This window comes from Astyanax mexicanus, chromosome 8 (assembly GCF_023375975.1).
Source record: "Astyanax mexicanus isolate ESR-SI-001 chromosome 8, AstMex3_surface, whole genome shotgun sequence".
NCBI classification, from domain to species: Eukaryota; Metazoa; Chordata; class Actinopteri; order Characiformes; family Acestrorhamphidae; genus Astyanax; species Astyanax mexicanus.
Genome location: NC_064415.1, coordinates 8,133,857 through 8,155,668, shown reverse-complemented (window position 1 = coordinate 8,155,668; position 21,812 = coordinate 8,133,857). Strand labels below are relative to the sequence as shown.

General features: G+C 38.4%; 1 protein-coding gene across 1 annotated transcript in view; it reads left to right on the top strand.

Moving 5' to 3' along the window:
- Positions 1 to 21,812, top strand: part of adcy1b (adenylate cyclase 1b) — a 173,205-nt gene that overhangs the window by 97,912 nt on the left and 53,481 nt on the right. The window contains exons 6-8 of the mRNA XM_049482059.1: positions 4,199 to 4,357; positions 6,124 to 6,265; positions 13,750 to 13,905. Of these exons, the coding sequence (XP_049338016.1) occupies positions 4,199 to 4,357; positions 6,124 to 6,265; positions 13,750 to 13,905 (457 nt within the window). The remainder of the gene's footprint in view (positions 1 to 4,198; positions 4,358 to 6,123; positions 6,266 to 13,749; positions 13,906 to 21,812) is intronic.

Here is a 21,812-nt window from a genome sequence, read left to right as displayed (position 1 = left end):
AGAAGGTTTTGGGTTCAACTCTGGATTTATAGCCATGATCAAAGTGTTGTACCGGGACATAGAGAGTGTTCTAAAAGTTAACGGCGGTTTGTGTGCCCCTTTTACAGTTACAAGGGGTATTAGACAAGGATGTTCCTTGTCTGGTTTTCTATACTCCATTGCTATTGAGCCTCTTTTATGTCAATTTAGAGAGCTGCTTACTGGTTTTAAGTTTTCTAATTGTGACAATTCTCTCTGTGTGTCTGCATATGCAGATGATCTTGCAGTTTGCATACATTCACAGGAGGACATGAATGTTTTAACCAGGCTTTTAAATGATTTTAATGTTTTATCATCAGCAAGAATAAACTGGCACAAGAGTGAGGCGATTTTGGTTGGTGAGTGGGTAGATGCAGTACCTACACTTCCAGAGGGCCTTAAGTGGAAAAAGGGTGGGTTTAAGTACCTGGGGGTGTATCTTGGAAATGACGACTTTATGCTAAAGAACTGGGAGGACATTTTAGAGAAAGTGAAAGGAAGGTTGTTGAAGTGGAAATGGTTAGCTCCTAAAATGTCCTACAGGGGTCGTGCTTTGGTAATTAATAATCTGGCTGCTTCTTCCCTCTGGCATAAACTGGCCTGTATAGACCCCCCCCCCCCGCTAATTTGCTTGCTAGAGTCCAGTCAGTCTTGGTGGACTTTTTTTGGGACCGTCTTCACTGGGTTCCACAGGGGGTTCTTTATTTACCCAAAGATGAGGGTGGGCAAGGACTGATACATTTGCCCAGTAGAACTGCTACTTTCCGACTTCAGTTTATTCAGAAATTCCTCACTGGTTCCAGTGACACAGTGTGGATAAAAGTTGTGAGTAAAATTTTGCAAACTGTTGGTCGTTTAGGACTGGATAAAGCATTGTTTTTATTGGATTTTAAAAAATTGGATCTTTCTGTTTTACCAACGTTTTATAGAGGCCTTTTTAAAATTTGGAGTCTTTTTACAGTGTATAGACAGAGCAGTTTGTCCCTTTATTGGTTATTAGAAGAACCATTAATCTGTGGTGCTCGCTTGGATATTTTTGGCCAACGCTTGGACTCTGGATTCATGCCACGCTGGAGATTCTCTATGAAGAATAATATTCTCTCTAGTGTCTTTCGCCTGATAGAGGATGTAGTAATAGGTGGCAGGATTAAAGCATTAACCCTTTCAGACCCTGCTAACATTACAATGGGCATTTACATGAGTATTTTCTTTATTTTTTTAAGTTTTGTTGCCCATAACACTATTAACCCTAGGAACCCTACCCAAAATCGCACCTTGTGTTCTCAGCTTAATTACTCAGGAATCCCTTCACATATAAACATAATCCATATATGGTTAGAAAGGGCGGAACTTACTCTTTCTAAAAATAGCGATCACATCCCAGTGCAGTAAAGCTAAATCTACAAGAAACCCATTGAGAGAAACATCTAAAAAAGTGAGAAAATCTCCTTCCCCAACCAATATTATTTACCTTTAGTGCTTCAAACCCAATATTTATATGATGTTTCAAACCAAATAATATCAGTAAATATCAGACTCAAAAGTGTCCACAGAAAAAGTGTGAAACTACCTGCTTTACTCAAACTAAAGCTAGGTATGGTGTGCGCACTACTTCATATAGTTTTTATATATTTTACTTGCACATTTGCACAAGTAGTTATTTTGCACTAAACATTTTTATTTATTTAGACTAAAAAAAGTGATTAAAATACTGAATACATGCAACACATTAGCAACCATCTCCAATGAACGTCACCTCGCTTTGCCAAACATTCACACAAAGCAATCCAGACTGTTCTCATACAGAGTTCCCCAATGCTGGAACAAACTACCTTCTACTACCAGATCAGGAGCGTCTCTCACTATCTTTAATAATAAACTCCTGAAGACAGAGCTCTTCAAAGAGCACTTACTCTCCTAACACCTCTAACTAACTACCTTCTACTACCAGATCAGGAGAATCTCTCACTATCTTTAATAATAAACTCCTGAAGACAGAGCTCTTCAAAGAGCACTTACTCTCCTAACACCTCTAACACACTAACTACTTCTAACCTCATTTCCTTCTTCCCCTCCTTCAATCCTCTATCCCATTATTTCCCTTTGACCTCCTTTAATCCCTATCCAAAGATGTTTTACCTTTAACTTCTATTACTTTTGTACTTGACTATTGTAAGTCGCTTTGGACAAAAGCGTCTGCCAAATGTAATGTAATGTAATGTAATGTAATCTACCAACTCCTAAACAAAAAAAGGTGGGATATCATAGAAACCCTATTACATCGCCATAGCAACCACAAATGTGCTGTTGATGGAGAAATATTTAGGAAGCCGGACGTGTTTGGACATTGGGTTTCTGATTGGATGTGTACCTGTCTGGCACTGGCAGGATGTGTAGAGTGTAGTGTGGCGTTTCTTCATTTACTCAGGGGACTGGCAGCACAGCTGCTCACTCTCGCCCGTTATTCCCGGGTTCTCCGGTTCCTCTGACTGTGTGATGTCAGCTCTCTGCTGCTGGAGGAGGAAAGTTTTCTGGGCACAATGTGTTTTTACCAAACTTTTTTTATTTTTAAAGGTTTTATATGGCCCCATCTTACACACGGTGCAAGGCTTTGTTGGGATGCTCATTGCTATCTTACACCACACCAACAGTCTGTTTTCACACCTTGCGTCTGCATCGTTTAAATAGCAACAGTGCTTCTGAATATATCTACACTGATGGGTGTGGTGGTTGGAAATCACAGGTGCTCCACTGACTGATGTTCATTGCTATCTTGGCAACGCAGGCACGCCACAGGCACAAACCCAGCTTATACATCAACAATAAACAGAATATGAAATAAAATAACATTGCTGTTTCCATAATTTACCTGCTTACACATCTTCAAAGCGTGAATGAGCAGGTCAGTTTCCTCTGCTGAGAAACATTGAACACATCCAGATAGCTGCGCTATTAAAATAGCAATTCGCCAAAGTCAGAGCATACCTGGATATTAAAGGTAATGGCAAGTGACACACTGATTGGTTTATTTTACGTTACGCCCAAAAACACAGCCATGATTATTTAAGAAATACTACATATCTTTTGCACATTTCGAGCTGTGGAAGGTGTACTTTTCCCGTCGTTACGATAGCAAAGACACACTGACACACTCTAAATCCAGATGTACAGTGCACGGTTGACAGCTCGCCTATAGATCGCAAAAATAGGGCCCATAATTTCAACAAACAGCACTGATGTTCTTCTCACAGCTTTTTAACGTAAAGTTTTTTGTCTTTTTTTGACACTCATTTATCCTGAAATTTGAATGGACTGAATCCTCCTGTTCCCAGAGTTTACTCTTGTCCTCTTTTTGGCAGAATTTTCCTCTGAGCAGGGAAGAACAGAAGCTCTGGAGAGTCTTATCTCTCTTTAACACACACACACACACACACACACACACACACACACACTTTAACACACTTCTACCCCAGCAGGAGAAGGGGCAGCCACATTTAAAGAGAGAGAGAGAAACGGGTAGTGAAGGGAGGAGTATGAGTTATTTATTAGATAAGTACAATACAGGCCAAAAGTTTGGACACACCTTCTCTTTTTCAATGGGTTTTCTTTATTTTCATGACTATTTACATTGTAGATTCTCACTGAAGCATCAAAACTATGAATGAACACATGTGGAGTTTAATGTACTTAACAAAAAAAGGTGAAATAACTGAAAACATGTTTTATATTCTAGTTTCTTCAAAATTTTACTCCTTTGTTCTGATTACTGATTACTTTGCACGCTCTTGGCATCATTCTCTCAATGAGCTTCTCAAACAGGTGGCCACATGAAATGAAAAGTTTTCCAACAGTCTTGGAAAAGGAAGGAGTTCCCAGAGGTGTTTATTAGCACCTGTTGCCCCTTTGCCTTCTTCACTCTGTGCTCCAGCTCACCCCAAACCATCTGGATTGGGTTCAGGTCCCGTGACTGTGGAGGTTCAGCTCATTTTATATTAAGTACATAAAACTCCACATGTGTTCATTCATAGTTTTGATGCTTCAGTGAGAATCTACAATGTAAATAGTCATGAAAATAATAAAGAAAACGCATTGAAAACTCAATTCTGATGGTGCTCCTCAGCACAGGTCTGATGGAACCTGTTCCGTGGTCCTGATCCGGTTCTCTCTCTGTGTTCTGCAGGTCGGTAGCGGAGGCCACTGAGGTGGATCTGAACATGCGTGTGGGTTTACACACGGGCCGGGTGCTCTGCGGCGTTCTGGGACTCAGGAAGTGGCAGTATGACGTCTGGTCGAACGACGTGACCCTGGCCAACGTGATGGAGGCTGGAGGACTGCCTGGGTAAGAGCGTGACCCACTGCACTGTTCCAATAGAGTTTAATTCAGCGTCTGAACTTTACACTACTGATGCATGATACGGCCAATCACAACTGTTTATTGTTATTTCATTATTTAAATAGCATGTGTCATTAAAAAATGATCTACCATCTTTTTATTAATAAAAGAGTTCAGTAGTAGAAGGTTTTTATTAATCCTATATATATATATATATATATATATATATATATATATATATATTATACATAAATATTAGGGATGCAACAGTACTGTATGGACACTGATCGGTTAGTATCGCTGTTTTGGGCCACGTTTTGGTTCACTTTCGATATATTAATATTATCTAGCTCCAACATTAAGTACGTTTTTAGCCCTTTCTATTTCAAATCAACAAGGTGCTTCTACTCACACTTGCAGAGCCAATATTAGATAGAAAAAAGGCACAGATTAATTAAAAATCACAAAATTTAAAAAGTGCAGTAATATGCAAAGAAATGCTTGAAAACGGTCCTTTATTTGCTGACTGTCTTTTACCTTGTTTATCAAACTCAATGCTGAAGCCAAAATAGTCCCAAACAGAGGATTTGTCTCCATTTTTTCCCATTATATTTCGCCATGATCACGCAGCTGAAAAAGTTCCGTTTAATTAGCTATCAAATCTTCAGCGTCTGCCTTTAGAGCTGATTTGCTGCTGGGAAATTCAGAAAAAATTCTGATTGGTTGTTGCATGGTTATGGAGAGACACGCCGAGAGAAGTTTATAAAAAAAAGTCCCCCTGGGTCCTAAGCAGTCCTGATTATCACCCAATACACAGAATATAGTGTCTAATCAATAACCACTAATAAAACACTAAAGTTTTGTCACCAGCAAGACAGATAAGGAGCAGAACCAGACAGAGACAGCTGGACAAACTCAAACTTTTTATTTTATTAACAGGGAATTAGCAAACTCTAATTAAAGTGTTCTTTTTTCTGTAGAAAGGAAAGACAGCAGTTGGGCAGGGGTGGGGTTGTGGGGTGGAACACCAAAATATCGCAGTCCATTCGGGTGTGTCGAACCGTACTGGCCAAACCGGACGGTTAGATAAAATACAGAGAACTGTTGAATCCCTAATAAATATATATATTGTATATCGTACATATATTAACACTTGGGGCCCTATCAAACACCTTGCACCAAGCACATCATGATGCTGTTTTGCTATCTTACAACCCCTCAACAGTCTATTTGCACGCCCTGTTAAAATAGCATCAGAGTTTAGTTATAAATCTACACCAATGGTCTGGTGTTGTGGTCTGGAAGTGAGGTGTGTTCAGGTAAATTTGTAAATTTCTGCCGTGTTTCTATCTTAGGGGTGGAGAACACAGGAGCTCCACTGACTGATTAAAACCCAGACAACAGTCAACACTCTGTCCACGCTGTCCAATTCTATCTTAGCCATGCAGGAGCACTGTGTTCTTAATGTTATTATCATCCTCATCGTACTCCCCATTTTTGAGTGTCTATGCATTTTTGTAATTTCAACCACATAATTTAAATGTATTACATAATGTACAAAATACAGTATATTATAGCAATTATTATAGGACAATAAGCTTCTCAACTCTTAATAAAAATCAATGTGCAAATTAGATTTGATTCCAAACCAATATATACACAACATTTTGTTACTATTCAGAAATGCCTGTGATCCTCCTCTTTTGTCTGATTGGTCATCGTAGGCTGTGGTTTAAACTGGTGTTTATTCTTTTTTTCTTTTCGGCCTATAGGAAGGTGCACATCACGCGGTCGACGCTGGAGTGCCTGAACGGGGATTACGAGGTGGAGCCGGGAAATGGACAGGAGAGAAACGCCTTCCTGCAGAAGCACAACATCGAGACTTTCTTTATAGTTCCGTCTCACCGGAGGAAGGTATGTGAGACTGGTTAAAGTGCAGAGGCACCTACTGTGTTCGAGAGATCACTGGTTCGAATCCTGGTTATGCAGCTTGCCATCAGCTGCCAGAGCCCTGAGAGAGCACAATTGTTCTTGCTGTTTCTCTGGGTGGGTACAGTAGATGGTGCTCTTCCCTTCCCCTCATCACTTCTAGGGTGATGTAGATCAGCACAAGTTCAGCATCTGTGAGCTGATGTATCGGAACCGAATTGCTGTACTTTCTTACGAGCGTTAGCGCTGTGATACTACTCGGCAATGATGCATCAGCAGCAGTTAAAAAAAAAAGAGGCGGAGTCTGACTTCATATGTATCGGAGGAGGCGTGTGCTAGTCTTTACGCTTCTTGTGTTCACTGGTGAATCACTAGTGATAGGGGGGAAATACAGCTGAGTAGCAGCTGGATTAGGTTCGACAACTGACCAGATAAATTGGGAGAGAAATTTAAGGAAATTTTAAATAAACAAAGTGCTGTAATTCTGTTTGCAATTTTTTAATATTTTATTGGTAATTTAAACTATTTTCATTTTAATTATAGCTAAATCAATTTAAAAAATGTTAACTACAGTGGCTTGCAAAAGTATTCATACCCCTTGAACTTTTCCATATTTTGTCACATTACAACCAAAACATAAATAAATTTCATTGGAATTTAAAGACCAACACAACGTTATATACAATTGTGAAGTGGAAAGAAAATGATGCATGACTCAAAACATTTTTTACAAATAAAGGAATGAAAAGTGCGGTGTGCAAAAGTATTCAGCCCCTTATTCTCTGAGTGCATTCAGAAGTTGCCTGATGATGCTAAAGGCCTGTGTGTAATCTAATCTCAGTACAACTACAGCTGCTCCGTGACGGCCTCAGAGGTTGGCTAAGAGAATTTAGGGGAGTAAACAGCGTCATGAAGTCCAAAGAACTAAAGAACACACCAAACAGGTCAGGAATGAGGTTTTGGAGAAGTTTAAAGCAGGCTTAGGTTACAAAAAGATTTCCAAAGCTTTGAACATCTTACAGAGCACTGTTCAATCCATTAGATAGATAGATAGATAGATAGATAGATAGATAGATAGATAGATAGATAGATAGATAGATAGATAGATAGATAGATAGACAGACAGACAGACAGACAGACAGACAGATAGATAGACAGACAGACAGATCCTTTATTGATCCCCGAGGGGAAATGCTAGACATCCAGCAGCAGGTATAATACACAAAGTTGCAAAATGAAAAATACAAAAATATAAAGATATAAGATACATATAAATACAATCAAATAAAAAATAGAATGTACAATGTGAAAATACAGTCTTTAGTGTGTGTGTAATGTAGAATGGAGGTAATGCAATAGACAGTGAACACCAGTTGATGTGCATAAAGTGAGGATAACTGATGTCAGCCATACAGAAAGTACAAATACACAGTTATATAATATTTTTATATTTAGCAGTGCAAATGATACGTAAACAGTAGATGAATGAACTAGTGAATGAACTACTAGTGCAAAATAGGGTAGAACTATAAAAATAGTGCTATAGGCATCAGCAAGTCTGAGAGTGTGTCCATAGCTGAGGGTGTGTCCATGGTGTGGCCAGAGTTACCAGAATGAAAGTGTGTCACAGAGTCTTCGGTTTGCTGTGCTGAGAGGAGTTGAACAGTCTTATGGCCTGAGGGACAAAAGACTTTCGGAGTCTGTCTGTGGATTATCCGGCAATGCAAAGAGAATGGCACAACTGTAAACCTACCAACACAAGGGTGTCCACCTAAACTTACAGGCCGAACTATTGAAAAAATGTTTTGAATCATTTTCTTTCCTCTTTTATATACAATTTTTTTTTGTTTCCACAATTGTAAATCACTTTTTGTTGGTCTTTCACATTAAATTCCAGTGAATATATTTATGTTTGTGGTTGTAATGTGAAAACATTTGGAAAAGTTCAAGGGATATAAATACTTTTGCAAGCCACTGTATATAGGCCTAATCAATATCTCCTAACCACATATTAATTGTGGTCGCTCTTGTGTGATCTAGTTTGTCAGTGCTCTGTGTTAAAATCAGTATATCCAGAAAGCAATCCTGATTAATTGTCTAATAACACATTTCCTAAATGTCCTTTTTATTAGTAATCGTTTCTATTCAGTGGTTTATTTGATTAAATAACCTGTTAGATAACAGAACAGTTTGGATAAGGAGGATAAGAAGTGATGTCTGTACATCTCGCTCAGAAACAGTGACAATCAGGCAGCTGTAGTTCTCAGCAGTGATAAAGCTGAAGGTGTGAATGTATGTGAGAAATCAGTCACATTCTCAACACACACACACACACACACACACACACACTGTGAACACCAACCTGCTGCACTGTGACACATTATATCACCACATCATGAAACTGTGTTATGAGCGTTCTCAATAATCTGTGTTCTCTTATTTAAACTCAAATGATTTAAGTCTGTTTTACATAAAATTAGATATTTCTAAACAATAATCAACTATTTTGAGTTAGTTGAACATTTGTAGGCACATATACTGTATACTATTCAAACTGAGATCTTTGAGTTGAACCAACTTATAATAACTGAGTTTAGTCTAGTTTAGTTTTGTCATCAACAGCTTCTTTTCCATTGGCTTCTGTCACAATCTATTTGCATACTGGGTGTGTCCAACAGTTTCTGACTAACACTCACCATCAGTGTGTAGTGATTCCCCCTGGGCTACCTTACAAATAAATCAACTTCCCCTTTAGTTGTAATAACTTGATGTTTTAATTTATGCTAACTCAAGTTTTCATTTCATTTACTTAATTTTTTTAAGGCAACCGGTTTCCTCAATTTTTTTAAGTAAATTCAACTACAAAATCTGAGCAAACCGGTTGCCTTAAAAAAGCTAAGTAAACTCAACTTATCTGGTCTTACAGTATAACAAAAATAAAAAAGTTAAATCAACTTCCTCTTTAGTTGTAATAACTTAATGTTCTAAGTTAGGCTAACTTAAGTTTTCATTTATGTAACTTTTTTAAGGCAACCGGTTTCCTCAATTTTTTAAAGTAAATTCAACTACAAAATCTGAGCAAACCGGCTTCCTTAAAAAGGTTAAGTAAACTCAACTTATCCGGTTTTACAGTTTAACAAAAATAAAAAAGTTAAATCAACTTCCCCTTTATTTTTAATAACTTGATGTTCTAAGTTATATAAACTTAAGTTTTCATTCCCCATTACTTAACATTTTTTAAGGCAACCGGTTTCCTCAAATTTTATAAGTAAATTCAACTTATCTGGGCTTACAGTGGACTTGTGGGTTCCTGAACTAAGAAACTGCATTAAACCAAGACAGCTTGGTTTATTACCCTGTTTGAAGCTTGACTTTATAATACTTTCATAATGTAAATTAAATTCATAATAATTCCACACCTACCTGGTTTGTTCTGGATCTTCAGCCTGTTCAGTTTGGTCTGAACCAAAATTGCAGGTTTAAAAAGTACTGCAATGAACCAAAGGACCAACATTTGGACCAACTGAGGGTATTTTCACACCAGCACTGTCTGGTTTGGTTAAATTGGACTCTGCTTCATTGGCACTCTTAGTGCAATTTGATTGAGCAGGTGTGAAAACAGTAAACGTACTCAGATCTGGATCAAAACATCCGGACTGAGACCAGCTAGAGGAAGTGGTCTCGGTCCGGCCCCAAGCGAACTCTGGAGTGGTTCATTTGTGGTCTCAATCCAACCCTTAATTGAGCTAAATTAATCTAATATATTAGCCAGATAATAAGCAGCTATGAACAAACACCGTCTCTGCTGCTCCATGCTGTTTACACGCACAGTATATGCAGCGTTCACTGCTATCAGCGCTGCACGTCCAAGAGAAAACACTGTGTTTAAAAGCGTAACTTTTTTTACCTTTTTGCCCCTTTCGTCAGACAGCTCTGACCAATCAGAGGAGACGATGTGCTTGTGTGGTTTATTGGTGCTGCATTTTGGTGCGTTTAGGTTTTTGTGCCTGTGTGAAACCAAACCAAACAGAGAGAGAAACAAACAAATAATCTGATCCGGACCATAGAAACCTTTACAAATACAGGTGTGAAAAAGCTCTGAAAGAGATGTCATTGATCCCGATCAACAGAACTATGGTCTGGTTGTTTACAGGGTGAAAAACTTTTAGACTTTTAGACCAAATGCAGGAGGCTAAACTATAGAAGAAGAAGAAGAAGAAGAAGAAGTGGTGTTGTGCTGAAATGTGACGTCATGCAACAGATTACCTTGGTGATTGCTGTATCTTCTGTAACTGTAGATGAACCCTTATTTATGAACAGAAATTAAAGAAATCTCAGTGGAATCTGTTATTCATTCTACTGTCAGTCTTGCCCGCACTCAAAGAGAGTCAGTGAGGGCAGTTGACAGTGAGGCGCTAACCGCAGCGCTAGCAATACGTAAACAGTCACCCATTAGCGCTAGACTGAGGAACACTGAGTGTCCTGGTAACCCAGGGCACTATCAGCTCACACGTTGTCCCACGTAGCTTGTTTTAACACAGCAAACACGCAGACTCAGACAAACCAAGTCTCCCTGAAGCTGCGGGAGTCTCCCGCATTTCGGTAGTGGCTCCCTGATGCCCGCGAGTCACATATAATCTCCCGGAATTCAGAACGAGAGCCCCAAACGCGCACACAGGCCACAGACTTTTATTCTCTAATCGCGTGTGGGAAGGAGAGAGAGAAAACAGAGAGGGTTCTAGTGTGTTTTTAGTTTTTAGTGTGGGCGGACAGTGTTTTTCGCCCCTCCAGGACGGGATTTGTTCAGTGAGTGAGAGAAAGCAGATCATGGCAGAGGCAGGGAAAGCAGAGGCAGGGCCTTCCAAAAAGAAAAAATATAAAACTCATTTCACCTCTGAGTACTCTAAATTATATCCATGTCTGATAAAAGTAAAGAACAACGAAAGTGTTGCCCGCTGTACAGTTTGTAACAGCGATTTTAGCATTGCTCACGGGGGACTTAATGATTGCAGAAGGCATGTTGAGGTGAGTTAATGTGGGAAAAATATATTTTAACTTAGCCGTCTCAATTAGTTGGAGAGAGGCTAAGTATGCGCTGATGGCCAACACGAAAAGAGCAAACTCCTTGGACTTCTTTAAAGTTGTAGTCGAATATATATGAGTTATATAAAAAATACGTTTACACAGATGGGGTTATAAATATTAATTTTATTCTTTATTTATTGTTTAATCGCTTGGTGTAGCCTGCCAAATAAAGAAAACGAATTAATAAATAACAGACAAGGCAAGAAAATTATGTTTATGCTTTTATATCTTTTAGGAACCACAGCAAAGTAACAAAGTACAAGGCTTGCAGGAGACCCCTTGTTATGCACGTTCCTATAGCAAAAAGCTCCCTGAAATCAACTTTTGCAACTTGGGATGTCTGCAGACTACAGTCCAATATACATGACAAATAGTCTTCACATCATTTTATTTGTTGGTGCATCATCCAAGCATTAGAAGTGCACTTCAATAGCCTCCATTAAATTTTATTTTAGTAGAAGTGAGCAGTGCACTGCCAGGTTTATGTTTTATATAACTTGTCACTAAGCTATCACCCCTTCGCTAAAAGAGGAAAACCTTCTAAGCCTCGTCTCCTCGACTCCTCGAGTTTTGCATTAACTGGATTTAAGAGCACCTAAGTTCTGTGCGAGAAGTTGTCTGTACTAAGCGGAGAAAGCCGTCCTTATCGACCAGCTCGTTCGTGGCTGACTGACCAGGCTAATCCTCTTAGCGTGAATGCTACTGTATGAAAACAGCAGCAAAAGACAAACCTGAGAGAGGCTGCAGCTTCTTCATTAAGTGATGAAGCTAAAAAACGGTTCCTCAGACCTGATCTCTAAAGACGTATTACTATGTATTACCAAGAAATAGCTTAGGAAATGCTAGCACGATGGCTAACAGCAGGTGAAAGCTAATATGGGCTCAATCTTTTGGCGGATAGGAAATAGAGAAGCTAGGGTTCACTAATCACAGTATGACCAATGTTCACATATTTAGAGTATTTCTTTGGAGACTAATAGCCAAAACTACTTTGCTGACAAAGGAAAACAGCATGGCCAGCTCAGACTGGTAAAGCCGTGAAAGATAATTAGTTAATGCCAGGTTCACACTACATCATTTTTTTTGTTGATTGCCAACAAATATTCGGCATGCTAGATATCTGACCCAGTCAGTGACTGTGAGTCAGAAGCAGCGTCTACATACTGCCAATAGAATTACAAAGAAAGGGAGAGAGCCACAGGTCCAAAACACACCCTCTGCATTACCAGAGCCATTAATAGAGATTGGAGCTGCATGACCAAGCTGGTCAACAAACAAGATCAGTATGACCAAGCTGGTTGATAAGCATAACTAGTAAGACACAGCTAGTTGGACAGCAAGGCTGCTGACCATCTGGTTGACCAACATGACCAGTATGACCAAGCTGGTTGACCAGCATGGCTGTATGACCATGCTGGTCAACAAACAAGACCAGTATGACCAAGCTGGTCAACCAATAAAAAGACCAGTATGACCAAGCTGGTTGACCAGCATGGCTGTGTAACCAAACTGGTCAACAAACATGACCAGTATGACCAGGCTGGTCAACCAATAAGACCAGTATAACCAAGCTGGTAGACCAGCATGGCTGTGTAACCAAACTGGTCAACAAACAAGACCAGTATGACCAAGCTGGTTGACCAGCATGGCTGTGTAACCAAACTGGTCAACCAATAAGACCAGTATGACCAAGCTGGTTGACCAGCATGGCTGTATGACCATGCTGGTCAACAAACAAGACCAGTATGACCAAACTGGTTGACCAGCATGGCTGTATGACCATGCTGGTCAACAAACAAGACCAGTATGACCAAACTGGTTGACCCGCATGGCTGTGTAACCAAACTGGTCAACAAACAAGACCAGTATGACCAAGCTGGTCAACCAATAAGACCAGTATGACCAAGCTGGTTGACCAGCATGGCCGTATGACCAAGCTGGTCAACAAACAAGCCCAGTATAACCAAACTGGATGAACAGCATGGCCATATAACCAAGCTGGTCAACCTACAAGACCAATATGACCAAGCTGGTCAACCAACAAGACCAGTATGACCAAGCTGGTCAACAAACAAGACCAGTACGACCAAGCTGGTCAACCAATAAGACCCGTATGACCAAGCCAGTCAACCAACAAGACTAGTATGACCAAACTGGTTGACCAGCATGGCCATATGACCAAGCTGTTTGACTGGCATGACCAGAATCATATGCAACGTTGCCAACCCAGGGTGTGTTTTTTCTGGATGACCAGCTTTTCAACCACTTTGACAATTAAGGACCATATTAGACCATCTAAAACCAACGACCTGTTTTTATGTAGTGTTTGAATTGTGTTCATGTTCTGATTCATCATTAACGGCTGATGTTTCCTCTGCTCTCAGATCTTCCCTGGGCTCATCCTTTCAGACATCAAACCCGCCAAGAAGATGAAGTTTAAGACGGTGTGCTACCTGCTGGTGCAGCTCATGCACTGCCGCAAGATGTTCAAGGCTGAGATCCCGTTCTCCAACGTCATGAACTGCGAGGATGGGGACAAGGTACGTGAGCGTGGGTGTGTTGATGCAGAGAAATAAATTGTTAAATGTATTATTTTAACAATGCAACATGTGTTAATGTGAACATAAGGCATAAGATACTAGAAATTAAGTGAGCACTTCAGTTTCTGAATCAGTTTCTCTGATTCTGCTATTTATAGGTTTATGTTTGAGTAAAATGAACATTATTTTATTCTATAAACTTTTTATTTATTTATGTGTATTTATTTATTTTGCAGAAAAAAATAGTTGCAGAGCTTTCAAACCTCAAATAATGCAAATAAAACAAGTTCATATTCATAACGTTTTAAGAGTTCAGAAATCAATATTTGGTGGAATAACCCTGGTTTTAATCACAGTTTTCATGCATCTCGGCATCATGTTCTCCTCCACCAGTCTTACACACTGCTTTTGGATAACTTTATGCTGCTTTACTCCTGGTGCAAAAATTCAAGCAGTTCAGTTTGGTTTGATGGCTTGTGATCATCCATCATCCTCTTGATTACATTCCAGAGGTTTTCAAATTGATAAAATCAAGGAAAAACATAATCATTAAGTGGTCTCTTACTTTTTATATATATTTTTCCAGAGCTGTAGGGCTGGTCTTAAACTTCAAGTGTTACTAGAAAATTCCAGCATTTCCACCCTTGGTTCATTGGTTTTGATTGATATTTAGCCCATGATAAAATAAAATAAGCAAAGTGCTGTAAATAAAAATCATGATTTGGACAGCTGTATACATGCTTTTCTGGAGAAGCTGAGAGATGCAGTAGCATCATCTGAAGTGGGAGAATTATGAGGAATGAGGTGGTAGAGTAATATTACAGGATTTTACAGTAAAAGAGAGAGATCTCATGCAGCTCCACCAAAGTTACATAGTGCAGTAGTAGCTTGGCCATTCCAGAGTGGAAACTATGTAGACCAAACCACCACTCAAACCCTCCCTCACTGCTGTCATCCCTTTTTTCCTTTCTTCTCAGCATATATGGAGCTAGTTTGAGGTGAATGTTGCATAAATTCAGTCACATTGCCACACATCAGATTTCTATATCACATATGATGTTTACTGTATTGCACATACAATATTATTTTTTGAGCTAATACAGAAAATATCACACTTACTGTTCCTTTAATTACTGTGCTGTTCTGGCCTGTGCTTTAAAGCAGTAGACTGTATGTTTTTTAAAAACAAAACATATAGACTAAAACATATAAAATATTATCTAAACAAACTATTCTTTATATGTAAACAGATCAGTGGATCAGTGTAGAATAAAAGCTACAGTTTGGAATCAGGGAAATGTGGAAAGTGGATTTCTGTCCCCAGGAGCTGCAGTGTGAGGAGTGTGTTTGCTTCATGAGGGGTTACAGTTTTTACTCACACACACACACACACAGACACACACACAGAAATGTGTTTCCATTCGCACTGTTCCACTTCATCCACTGATTCCTCTGTCTCCTCACCTCCCCAGTGCAACGTCTCTCAGCAGGACACATCCGGCCTCTTCTACCTCTCTCTCTCTCTCTCTCTCTCTCTCTCTCTCTCTTTCTCACTCTCTCTCTCTTTCTCACTCTCTCTCTCTCTCATATATATATATATACACAGAGAAAGAGAGATACAGAGAGAAAGAGTGATAAAGAAAGAGAGAGATACAGAGAGAGAGAGAGAGTTACAATGAAAGATATTTGTATATATATAATATTTTTCATATATTTCCTCTTTCTCTGTGTAATTTATTCTCTCTGTATCTCTCTCTCTCTTTCTCACTCTCTCTCTCATATATGTATGTATATATATATATATATATATATATATATATATATATATATATACACAGAGAAAAAGAGAGAGATACGGAGAGAAAGAGAGAGAGCTACAGAAAAAGAGAGAGATACAGAAAGAAAAAGAGAGAGCTACAGAGAAAGAGAGAAAGATACAGAGAGAAAGAGGTAGAAAGCTACAGAGAAAGAGAGAGATACAGAAAGTAAGAGAGAGAGCTACAGAAAAAGGGAGAGATGCAGAAAGAAAGAGAGAGAGCTACAATGAAAGATATCTGTATATATATATGATATTTTTCATTGTATCTCTTCCTCTTTCTCTGTGTAATTAATTCTCTCTATCTGTATTTCTCTCTCTCTCTTTCTCTTCCTCTCTCTCTCTCTCTTTCTCACTCTCTCTCTCATATATGTATGTATATATATATACAGAGAAAGAGAGAGAAATATGAAGAGAAAGAGAGAGAGAGCTACAGAAAAAGAGAGAGATACAGAGAGAGAGAGAGAGAGAGAGTTATAATGAAAGATATCTGTATATATGATATTTTTCATTGTAACTCTTCCTCTTTCTTTGTGTAATTCATTCTCTCTCTCTCTCTCTCTGATGTTTTTCTCTGTATTGATTGTGGAGGCTTCCTGATGGGGAGGAAATGGGGTTCTCCTTTATTTTTAGATGCTCTGTCCTTAATCCTCTCCTGGTTTATTGAGGTTCTTTTATGCTTTTATTCTTTTGGCAGATTGCTAATTTGACAGTGCAGCTACCTGACTGTTGATTGTAGTCAGAGCTCCAATCAGTCAGTGATGCACCTGTGCAAGATAACAATAAGCATCACAATGTGTCTTTTGCAGGGTTTAATTTAGATCTAAACCATGATTTATTTGCATACTAGACCTCCATCCACTGCTCCGCAGCCCAGTTGTGTGGGTTTTTTAAACCCATCCAAACCCAGCTTGGCCTTAAACTTGGTGAGTTTTGGCTCAGGGCTCATTGTAGAGATTATACTGAACATGCTGTGTGTGCACAACTCAACAGCTGTCTGTTTCAGAAATGCACTGCCAAAATATTTTACCTTTAGGAGAATCAGAAAAAAATTGCTTTAGAGGGAAATCATTTGGCCCTCTAAATCTCTTTCAATTGATGTAGCAATTGATTTTTTTTTGTAAATAATATTAATGATGTTTTTGTGAATGAGATTAATTAGAGCAGGGGTGTCCAAACAACGCCCTGCGAGGTATTTTAGAAATAGAATGAAAGTTGGCCCGCTGTTAAGCAGGTTTTTATAATGTGAGATTCAAAGTTTGAACGCTAGGTGTCAGAAACGGGCCAAAGAGTCTAAAAGTGGAGAGAGTGCGCATTTCTATAGCAAAAAAAAACAGGCCAAAGAGTCTAAAAGCAGAGAGAGTGCGCATTTCTATAGCAAAAAAAAAACAGACCAAAGAGTCTAAAAGCGGAGAGGGTGCGCATTTGTAGTGCAGAAAAACGGTCCAAAGAGTCTAAAAGAGGAGAAGGTGCGCATTTCTAGTGCAGAAAAACGGGCCAAAGAGTCTAAAAGCGGAGAGAGTGCGCATTTCTAGTGCAGAAAAACGGTCCAAAGAGTCTAAAAGCGGAGAGGGTGCTCATTTCTAGTGCAGAAAAACGGGCCAAAGAGACTAAAAGAGGAGAAGGTGCGCATTTCTAGTGCAGAAAAACGGGCCAAAGAGTCTAAAAGTTGCCGTAGTTAAGGAGTTTAATATTAAGAGACATGATAAAATTAAACATCAATTTGAAAAATCTTAGTTTACACAACACTGTGAAAGATAAAGACAGTAAGTTAAGTAAAATGGTGCGTAAATGAAAGTAATCAGGAAAATGTATTATTTAAATTGGTATATTTCATTATTTGTTTTATTATAGAGTCTGTGGCCCGTGAATATATTTCTCCTTCTGGCCCCCAACAAAAAAAGTTTGGACACCTCTGCATTAGAGATTAATAAGAGAAACCTTCATAATTAATCTAACCCCTTAGAATCTCAGCAATACTTTTACTCAGTGTTTTTCAATAGTGCTCCTACAGCCTAGGTGTCCAAACTTTTCCTGTTGGGGGCCAGAAATAGATATAAATGTGCAGTCACGGCCCACAGACCCACAGATATAAAACAAATAATGAAATATATACTTCTTATAATAACACATTTTCTTGATTACTATGATTCACACATCATTTTACTTCAGTTACATTATTTTTATTTACAGTTGCAAGAAAAAGGATGTGAACTCTTTGGGATTTGCTTGGATTTCTGCATAAATTGGTCATTAAATGTGTTCTGATCTTCATCTAAGTCACAACAATAGACAAACACAGTCTGCTTAAACTAATACCACACAAACAAAATTATGTTTGCATGGTTTTATATGGTTTCTAGGGGTGTCACGATTCTCTAAATCCTCGATTCGATTTTATTTCCGATGTTAGGGTCACGATTCGATTCGATTTGATTCTCGATTTTCTTTTTTCTTTTTTTTACAGCAGAGAGGCCTATGCCAGTTTTAGATTAATCTATGGTCAGTCATTGGTTTGATTCATCAAATTTACAATATCTTTTTACAAAAGGTGGGCTTGATATAAGTGATGCAAAGTGATACAAGTGATCTGTAATACACCACATTAGACCCTAATGGTCAAATTTAAATCATTTAATTAAGATATATATGTAATGTACGGTGGCCGAGAAAGCCCAGCGCAGTGCAAATTGAAAAGCGCTGCAAAAGCACAAAACACATCCATCAAAATTACAACACAGGCGCAGCAAATAGAAAAACGCGCTGCAAAAAGAAAAACGCGCTGCAAATAGAAAAACGCGCTGCAAATAGAACCACAACACAACGGAAGTGAGTCACCAACACAACGGAATTTTCCCGGGGGACCTTAAAAGATGCTGTACCAGCTGTATACAAAGGACAATAAGTGGCAAACAAGCTTCTGAAAAGTAAGTTATGTTTATTATCTGTGATTACCACGGTTGTGTGCATATTATTAAAAGTTCTGCTTCACAAAACGCCTTGTTTGCCACTTATTGTCCTTTGTACACATAGTGAAGTCCGAGACGTTACTGAAGACGCAGCTTAGCTGGTACAGTATCTTTTAAGGTCCCCCGGGAAAATTCCGTTGTGTTGTGACTCACTTCCGTTGTGTTGTGGTTCTATTTGCAGCGCGTTTTTCTAGTTGCAGCGCCTGTGTTGTAATTTTGATGGATGTGTTTTGTGCTTTTGCAGCGCTTTTCAATTTGCACTGCGTTGGGCTTTCTCGGCCACCGTAGTAATGCCATCTAGTGGCTTTTTTTGGTAGCAGCAGTGTGCACTATTAAAACAGCAATATGCAACATAACAAAACAAATAATAATAAAATACAGGAACAGTCATAAAATAATACAAAATAATTGAACAATTAGAGCCTTAACAAACTGAACTCTATCCTACTATAACAGTTAAACGTGAAAAATAAGACTTTAAGACTTTTTCGGTCCCTGAGAATAACAAGTTTTTTTCTTTAATAAAGATATATTATTAACTTTATCTGAGAGAAAGATGCTCCTTAAGGTACCAAAACTATGAACATATTTGAGGCTAGACAAAACAACTGTTATTTTTATATTTTCAAGTTTTTCTTTAAGAAGATGAGAATGTCCACATTCTCTGGAGAAAGGGCTCATCGATCCTCTTTTTGACTTCGATGACATAATTACTATCGATTTCGATGAAATATCGAAATCGTGACACCCCTAATGATTTCACTTTTACATTAATCACTGACATGCTTTGTCACAAACTGTATTGGTCCGTGAGTCCTCCAGGCTGCCGTGTGGACGACATGGTGTGTGAAGCTTTGGTGCACCATCTGTGACTGTTTGTCTTCTCTGAAATTAGATTGTGTTGTTTGCTGAATTCAGTCCCTGAAAGGTTTACAGATGCCTTCTTGGTGCCACAAATCTTGAGGGCAGCCATCTGGATTTAGCCAGCTTGTTGCTAAACTGCCTCATAACTCAGATGAGATTATGAAACTCCTGCTTTAATAATGTATTAATTTGCAGACCAGTTAACCCTTGTGTGGTGTTCGGGTCTGTGGGACCCGTTTTCATTTTTCATCAAATGATACAATTTTTTTTTTTTCTAACTCAAACTCATTGGCATTGGCTCATTTTTTATGAAAAACATATATCAAAACACATTTTCGATAAACACACACTGTACACCCCAACACACACACACACACATTTATATAACATACAGTATGTTTGGCCAAGGGCTAATAAACATCGCTTCATTTGTAAATTTGAAACTAAACAAATGTTCTACTCATATCTTGAGTTTAATTCATTTTCTTTTACATTTTATTAAAAAACTAATAAAAAAAGAGTAGCACTTTTTGAAAGAAATGTAACATAAGAAAGGTAAAGGGCAAATATTAACCATGTAAGCTGTTTATATTGCTTGCAATTTAGGTGAAGCAAGCATGTGTAAAGCATTTTAATGTAAAATTGCTTAATTTTGCTGAATTAAATACAAGTAACAAAGTAAACGAGTAACAAAAATATGAACACCACACAAGGGTTAAATCTCCAGTGGCTTACAAAAATATTCATATCACTGGAACCACAAATTTTAATGTATTTAAAAAAAATATATATATATATATATATATTAAAAAATATTCTACAACTGCAAACTTGACAAGACATGACCAACCTGTCCACTCAACCTGAAATATTGAGCAAGGAGAGCACTGGACAAAGGGACGTAGCCAAGAGGCCCATGGTCACTCTGGAGGAGCTGCTGAGATTCACAGCTCAGGTGAATCAGGGGAATCTGTCCACAGGAAAACTGTAAATTGTCATAAATCCTGACCTGTATCCCACTGAGCTTCTGTGGCAAGGCAAGGAAATTGCTAACAGACTATCTCTCCCTAGAAACACTCTCACAACCAATCACAACCACCAAATCAGACTCAGCCTGGACACCTCTAATTCAAATACTACAGTAAAAAAGATCAGCAATAGCTAACAAAGAGCCCCGCTATACACATACACCCACATATACATACATACACAAACACACACAAATTAAATGAATGGACCAAAAATTAGACAAAATCCGCACACACATTCATGTCTCTGTTTAGTCATCAAAACATACATATAGATAGATATACTTTTTCTTTTTCTTTCTTTCTTTCTTTCTTTTTATTTTATTATTATTATTATTATTTATTTATTTATTTTTTTTTTTTTATTATTATTACTTTCTATCAGTCTTTCTTTCAAACTTTTTTTTTCCTTTTTTTTCTCTCCTGTTATCTCATCTTCCCCCAATTATCCCCTTTTCTTCATCCCCCAGCACCCTCCCCCAAATCCCTGTAATTGTAATCCCCCTTAACTTTACTCACAAAAGAAAAAAAAAACGCACAACAAAAACAGAAACTAATAACTGTTGTAATGTGTACATAATCAAATAAATAAACAATAAAGTACTAATAGTCCTTCGAAGAGGGGGGGGGGGGGGGGGTGGCGGGCCAAAAGAAAAAAAGAAAAAGACAAGAAAATTGCTGTTCACAGATTCTCTCCATCCAACCTGGCTGAGATTGAGCTGTTTTGCGGCTGTAATTGCAAAAGTGAAAGGTGCTCTAATAATAATTATAATAGAGGGGCTGAATACTTGTTGATTACTTATGTCGTGGAAATCGACAAACGACAATCAAAGACCCGGGATGCCAAAGAATAGGTTTTTTATTATTGAAGTTGCAAAGAAATATTAGCAAAGCAAATAAATTTGAGGATGAGAGTAGTCAGAAGATTGGAGCCCCCCTTCAGTCGGACCACCCTCTCCATTTTATACAGTCCTCGTTCATACATGAGGTAATGTCCACGTGATCTGTTTGGAAACAGGTCCCTACCAGATATAAAAAGAGGAACCAAAAACTGCAAGTACAACAGAAGATAAGCTTTTTGGAGAAAATAATTCACACAAATCAGAAAACTCTATTTTACTCTGACAAGACAGTTTCCAGGCAAACTTAATTTTCCAATCCTTAGGAGAGGATAATTCATGAATCAGAAAACACCATTTATTATGACGAAAATTGTCTCCGGGCAGAACT